At 62.6% G+C, this 6,853-nt stretch overlaps 2 protein-coding genes across 2 annotated transcripts in view; one reads left to right on the top strand and one right to left on the bottom strand.

Annotated features, from left to right (window-relative positions):
* The window catches only part of MNEG_6622 (vacuolar protein-sorting-associated protein 4), a gene marked incomplete at both ends in the record, with an annotated part of 3,937 nt that extends 2,445 nt beyond the window's left edge, over window positions 1-1,492 (bottom strand). The window contains 4 exons of the mRNA XM_014044903.1: window positions 176-239; window positions 500-556; window positions 771-1,147; window positions 1,358-1,492. Coding sequence (XP_013900357.1) covers window positions 176-239; window positions 500-556; window positions 771-1,147; window positions 1,358-1,492 — 633 coding nt within the window. The remainder of the gene's footprint in view (window positions 1-175; window positions 240-499; window positions 557-770; window positions 1,148-1,357) is intronic.
* A 1,425-nt stretch (window positions 1,493-2,917) lies between these two features.
* On the top strand, window positions 2,918-4,039 carry MNEG_6621 (hypothetical protein; the record flags this gene model as incomplete). The annotated part of the gene is made up of 1 exon (XM_014044902.1): window positions 2,918-4,039. One exon carries the CDS (start codon window positions 2,918-2,920, stop codon window positions 4,037-4,039), a length of 1,122 nt encoding a protein of 373 aa, XP_013900356.1.
* Window positions 4,040-6,853: the final 2,814 nt, after the last annotated feature.

Below are 6,853 nucleotides of genomic sequence, written 5' to 3'. Positions count from 1 at the left end.
GGGCCGCGCACAGACGCGTCGCAGGGGGTACAGCGAGCGGCGCTGCAACCGAAGTTTCCAGGTAGGGCGGTGATCGGCTGTTGCGAGGCAACACGCGCAGGAGAGGCTGGGCTTGATCGCTGCCGTTCTGTGCGAGATGCGCCGGCGACATGGATTTGCTTGAATGCGCGCGCACCTTGCCGGTGCCAGGCGGTCCATGCAGCAGGAAGTGGCGCGGCGGCTTGCGGATGCCCTTGAACCTGTGGGGTCGGGCGGCGCAGCGCGCTCACATCACGCAGGCGGCGAGCGGCCCGGCCCTGCGAGCTGCCAAAGCCCGTCGCTGCAAGGTCACCGCATGAAACGGTGCACGTGTGCAGTTCCAGAGCAGTGCAGGATCAGAGGAGCAGGATGGCATGTTAGCAGTGCGGGATGACATGTCACCCAGCATGACGTGCCACCCAGCTGTACAGCTGATTGGGCAGCCGCTGGCACGTCCCGAACACCTCCTTTGGGGCCTTACAGGTGTGGGTGCCGCAGGGGCATGAAGATTGCCTCCTCAAGCTCGTCCTTGATGGAGCTGGGGTCGAGGCGGGCGGATCGCGCGGCGAGAGATGCGGCATGCGTGGCGAAACGGGTGGCATGCGTGCTGCATGCTCAGGTGGTGGAGGAGGGGGTGGGCGGGATGCTGACGTGGTGCGCAACGCGTGCATCTGGGCTGCTGACTATGCCCGTGATCGCCACTCCACATCGTCCGAGGCAGCTGTCTCGTACAGTCATCCAAGGTTACTCACTCGAGGCCGACCACATCATCCAATGTGCCGGCCACCTGCCGCTGGCACTGCCGCAGCAGCTCCACCTTGGCCGCGCCGTGCTCAGCGCCGCCGCCGCTCCCGCCGCCGCCGGCCCCCCAGCCCCGGCAGTCCAGCGCTGCTGCTCCGCCCGCGCCGCAGGCAATGAGGCGGGCGCCGCCCGGGTCGCGGGGGTCGACGATGAGGGGTATGCCGTCGCTCGCTGATGTGGCGGACGCGACTTCGTAGTAAGGGGGCGCAGCTGCCGCCCCATCCACATGGAGCCAATGCGGCGACGGGCCTGTCAGGGGTTCTGGCGCGGCGGCAGCTGCAACAGCGCCGGGCTGCTGCTGCCGCTGCCGCTGTCGCGCCTTGAGGGCCTGCGGGCGTTGTTGTGCGTGGCAGAAGGCGCATGCACCACCTCGCAGCACGCCTGTTCAGGACGTTGTTGCTAGTGGGGTAAAAATTGGTGAATGCCACGCGCCGCAGCCCCATGCCGCCCGCACCTCCATGCGACACGCGTAGCCATTGAGAAGGCCACGGCAGACAGTTGAAAGGTCGCCGGCAGCTTGTGTTTGCGGCACGCACACGTCCAGCAGGTACTGCAGCTGGGTCGTGGCCCTAGTATACGCCTCAGCCGCGCTCTCTAGATCCCCTGCGAGCTCCAGCTCGAGCGCCTGGAGGGCCTCGGCCTGGACGCCCTGGATCTGGTCGCCCAGCGCCATAAAGGGGCGCGTATAGCAGATATAGATCAATTCATGACTTCTTCGCAGCGCCTGTCACGCTGATCATCAATCCTGAAAATTGGCGCGCAGCACAGCGATCTGGGTTACCTTTGTTTGTATGTTGAAATGTTGTGTAGGAAAGTCACAATTGACGAGACGCAAGCGGGAAGAAGTGCGTTCGCCACATCACCAACAGCGGCAGTATGATACTTCGGAGACTTGCTATACCACAGCAGGCGTCGTGCAGGGCATGTATGCGTGATACCACCGCGGCCTGCGCACGTCAGCGGCACTCACCTAGCACAAGCTGTGCAGCACGCATGCACGCATCTTGCACATGCATTCCAGATGGCTGGCAGTCTGCAGCGGCGCCGTTGATTCCACTGTACAGTACTGTAGTGCAAGCCACCATGGTAGGCTAGCATCAGTCCTGCTTCCTGTACCCAGAGGTGGCGCGACTTGAAATCCGATTCGCCTTCTGAAATAATGTGTTTGGCGCCGGCATACGTACAGCACGCTGCGGCCGGCTGCCGCCGTCCCACGCAACTAGCTTGTGCCACACCTGTGGCTCTCGTTGTGCCAGGAGGGTCGTGTCGCTGCTTGTGAGGCTTGACATAACACAGCATGTGCTAAGCCCAAAAAGCCTCTCACATTCTCTTCATCGCTGTGAGGGGCCACGTTTGAGGGATCCGGACGCCCGCCAACTCAGCATGCGGCGGTCGACGGGGCACGTGTGCTTGCGACTCCCACATTCGTTCTCCGTACCATGTCGAGTTGCATGTACAATAAATGTTTCATGAAGAAGTACAATTGCACTCTCAAGCCCCCTAGCTTCGTACATTATCTCAGAGGACCTTGCAGCAGCAATACGACTCCGCCCGAGTTGCAAGTAGGCCACCACGCGCAGAACTCGAGAGTATTGAAGCTAACGCACATCCTCTTTAACTGGTGAGGGCCCCCTGAAGGCTGGGTTCGGGTCTCTGGTTGCGGCAGGTGCACTCGCGAAACAGCTGCGGCCCTCCGGACACGCCTGCCTCTCGTGAGATGTTCGAACTGCACATTAATGAAGTTGTTACCTCATATCGGGTAATAATATCATGGGCCTTGCCAAGCCCGTGCCTGACTGTCCGCACCTTCCTCCACACCACAACTGCGCTGCATTGCGCAGAAGCCCCGCCTCCTGCAAACATGGCCCTGAAAGATATCATGGTGAGCAGCATTTGCAACCAAACTCCCAGCACCAGACTGGCTCGAAAAACCATGTACCTGCCGGCAGCTTGGGTTCAGCCGCCGCCAAGCCAGCAGCTGCGGCAGCTCCAAGGTTCTGCCTCACTGTTGCTGCTCGCCCCCGCCACCCCCTCCCTCACGTCCGCCATCGTCACACTCCCCTCCATCTCGATCGCTCCTTTTTCCTCTGAAACATAGATGCTCATGAACCTGGTCTCAATTCTGGCTGCCCTCCGAGCCTGCGACATCACAAAGCACTCCGGCGGCAAGAGGGGCCGCAAGCCCATTGTTCCCGCCGTCACGGCAGCCGCGGCCGCCACCCCTGCCGAGCCTGCCGCCGAGCCCGCGCCGGCAGCACAGCCCCGCGCCGCTGCCAGCCCCGACGCGCTGTGCAAGGCTGCCACCGCCAGCCCTGCCGCTGAGGTTGGATGGTTCAAGCGCGTTTGCCTCGAATCGCGCGCCTTTTTCAAAACCCCAATCAAGTTTGCCAAGAAGCCAGTCTTCTCGCGGGCGGCGATGCCCGCGTCTGCAGCCACCACTGCCAAGAGCCCCATCAAGCCCACCGAGCCCCCGCCCGCGCCCCATACGGCCAGTGCAAGCTCCAGTAAGGGCAGCGGCGACGCCGCCCGATGCGGCCGCAGCCCCTCCGCTCCCGCGGCCACTTTGTCCCGTTGGTTCAACAGCACCGCCACCAAGCTCAAGACCAAGTGCGCCGCCGCGTGCGACGCCGTCGCCAACCCCGTCACCGCCGCCGCCGCCGCGACCAAGGCATCGGCGCTCCGCCTGGCCGTCAAGGGCAAGATGCTGGTCACCAACAAGGGCCGCAGCGGCACCACGGCTCCCGACAACCGCAGCGACGACGCGTCGGAGTACGCCTCCGCCAACAGCGCCACCCCCTCGTTCCTGTCGCTGCGGTCGTGCGCGTCGTTCGTCTCGATGGCGGATGCCGGCTACTACGACGCCGTCCCCGCTTTCAGCACCCCCGCCGGCGACGCAGAGGTGCTGCTGGCCGTCGACACCGCGACCCACACCGTGCCCACTGTGGCCAAGTCTGCCGCCCCCGAAGCTTCCCCGAAGTCCAGCACCAGCGCAAAGACGCGCGGGGCGGCCAAGAAGATCGTGCGCCTCTTTCTGTGCGGGGCCGCGCCCACCGCGCCCGCCCCCAAGGCGCCCACTGCGGCGGGCTGCTCCGCCCCCGCCGCCGCTGCCAAGCCTGAGCTCGGCGCGGCCATTGCCGCAAAGGCCGCGGCGGCGCTGCTGCGCATCTCGTCGCGCCGCCGCCGCCCCGACCAGGAGGGGGAGACGGCGGTGGCGGCGTAGCGCGTTATCTGGCCAAAAAGATGACAGTTGACAGAGCACATCCAAAGGTTGACCTCCACCTTTTGACGCCTGCCAAGCAACATGCGCTCTCCAAAGCTTTGCGTGCAACATGCGCCCGTATGCAAGCAGTATTGGGGCATGTTCTCATCCATGTGGCCGCGGCCGTGCCATATCTGATGAACCAACCTTGACTCACCAGGTCAAGGCGTTTCACCGTCATCCCCCTGCCACATTCCGCCCGTCAGCGACATCGTGTTGCGGCGGCGTTGACCCCCACCCACTTCACACGGCCTGCGCCACCTCTGCCGAACCCTGAAAATCAACGGAATGCATGAATTTTTAATCCACACGTTTTCTGTAACCTGTTGGCCAGTCAAGTGTGACGAGCAAGCTGCAAGGGGGTATGTTGACCAGCGGTCAAGTCACCAAGCCTTTTTCCCGCCAGGCCCCAAGCTGCTGCTGCACGCTCCCCTAAAAACATATGGAGGGAAGGTATAACTGGAATACAGTCATCGTTGGACGTCAAATCGGGCAACCTCTCAGGATGACAGCGATATGGTCGCTGTTCGTCACATTGATGGCCCAAGATGTCGCTGCTGGGCAGCACTGTGGGGCTGTGAGCGAGACTCAGAGTGCGCAATTAATTGATGATCCTCAGCCGCAGGGCCTGATATCAGACAGGCGGCACTCATAGCCACAGTTGGGTCTGCCATATCAAGGAGCCCAACGCAATCAAACGCCCCACACAACCTAATAGCGCGCCCCCCCCCACGCCGGGGCCCCTGGGCTGTGCACCGTGCCGCAGGCGCTAACTCTCGGCCCCTCTCCCCCAGCAGCTCGAAAGAGCACACACGTCAACAAGTCACAAGTAGTCGTCGCTACAAGCTTGAAGTGTGTCGTTGTCATGATTACGCAGCACTGTTGATTACATCATATTGTAAACTCAAGGTGCTGCACCTCCAGCAACCTGTCAAAGGCAGTCGTAACATGCTGCTCATCAGCACGGGCTCAGCGACTGAAATCATGGAACGCCGTCACTACAAGAGTAGTGCAGTTGATAGGTGACGTTGCTTCAGCCCCGCTCCGCAAAACCATCAGCCGGCTCCGGCTTGCGCGCCGCTGTGCGAAGCAATTTTGCGGGCGAGGGTGACGATGGTCCAAAGGGCCCACAAGGAGGCCCCCACCAATTTGTGGGAGTGGGGAATGTGTGCATGGATTGCAATGCGCACTACGCAAGAAGAACAACGTACCAGACAATCGACACACACTAATTAATTGTCAAAATGCGGGCGCTACCCCCTTGCGCGCTCGAGGACACAGCGCAAGGTAACAGCTGCACAGCTGCCGTCGGGGTCAAGCGAGGAAAGGAAGCAAGGCATGGTCAATGCTGTCGCATCCTTGATGGCAACGAACCCCCACGCATTCCGTGTTGGTAAGTGCAAGGCGAAGACGCTCGTTCAGCTTTATTGCCCTTGAACAACTCTCGAAACTCCGCCGCTTTGCCCCACACGCGCACCCGGCAACAGGCAGCCAGCAGGCAAGGCCCGCCCGCTTGTGCACCCAAGCATCGCGGCCGCGCCGCGCAATGCGGCGAACTCCGGCAGCCCCTGCCTCGCGCGGCCACTCGCGCCTGTCTCTCTTTCAGCCACGCGCCGTCCTGGGTCACCCACAGCCCACGCAGGCAGCAGCCCCATCAGTATCCTGGCGGCGCCGTGGCCCCGCCCCACTCGCCGACCACGTACTGCACCCCCAGGCGGCCGCTGGGGATGTGCTTGCAGCACTGCCTCAGGATGACCTCCCGGCCCTCGTTGTCTAGGTGCAGCTGGGGTGCGGGTTGAGGCCAGCAGGGTGCGTGTTGCGGAGGGGTGTGATGGGTGGGGTGTCGTGGGGTGTGGTGGGGTGGGGTGTGGCGTGACGCAGTACAGCTTCGTGCTCTGCCATGTGGTATCGAATCAAGCTTGGCATTTGAGGTGTGGTTGCCCGGTTGCATGGGGTGTCCTGAGGGGCAAAAGACCGGCATAATGCAGCCATCAACTCAGTTGAGAGCAGCCTCATGATGTTGTCAAGAGGTAATCAGCTCAGCGCTCCCACGCGGGGCTGTTGGAGAGCTCCAATGATGGGCATAGTAGGAATGCAGAGTCCATATCCCAGGCGAAGCTGCAAAGTGCACTGGCAGCAGTCGGCCCCGTGCTGTGCAGGGCGGCCAGCACCCCGCAGCCTGCAGCACTCACATAATCTTCGCAGACAAATTCAGGCAGGTTGCCCCACATGCCCTTGGCCACCACCCTGCAGGGGAAGCGACGCATCGCAGGTCTTGATTGCTCAAGCCAGGACCCGACGCAAAAAAGTGCCAGCACCCCAGGCGATCCAGGCAAGTCACTGACCCGCTTGACGCGGGCCCGAAACTAGCTGCTGCCTGTACGAACACAGTGAGCAGTCACCGTCCGCCACCCCTGCCGTCCCATCTCTTGCCGCGGCCCCGTCTGACGAGCCACGGCGCCCACCGCAGGATGAGAGTGCCGCAGGCCGTGTAGAACATCTGCCCGTAGCTCCTGCCGGCAACGCTCAGGTCGCGCCGCAGCTTCCAGGTAGTTTCGCTGCCGTCCTTGTTGAAGGACTCGGCGTAGCGCGACAGGGGGCCCAGGGGGATGCTGTCGGGCTTGACCACGAGCGACCAGCTCGTGGGCGTGTCCAGCACCTGTGGCGGCGGGCCGGCGGGCAGGCAGACAGAGAGAGAGTGTGTATGTATGCGTGTGTGTGTGTGTGTGAGTATATGTGTGTGTGTGTGTGTGTGTGTGTGTGTGTGTGTGTGTG

Source organism: Monoraphidium neglectum (genome assembly GCF_000611645.1).
Source record: "Monoraphidium neglectum strain SAG 48.87 unplaced genomic scaffold scaffold01092, whole genome shotgun sequence".
NCBI lineage: Eukaryota > Viridiplantae > Chlorophyta > Chlorophyceae > Sphaeropleales > Selenastraceae > Monoraphidium > Monoraphidium neglectum.
The sequence above is the reverse complement of the archived record's forward strand: the minus strand, read 5'-3'. Positions and strand labels throughout refer to the sequence as shown.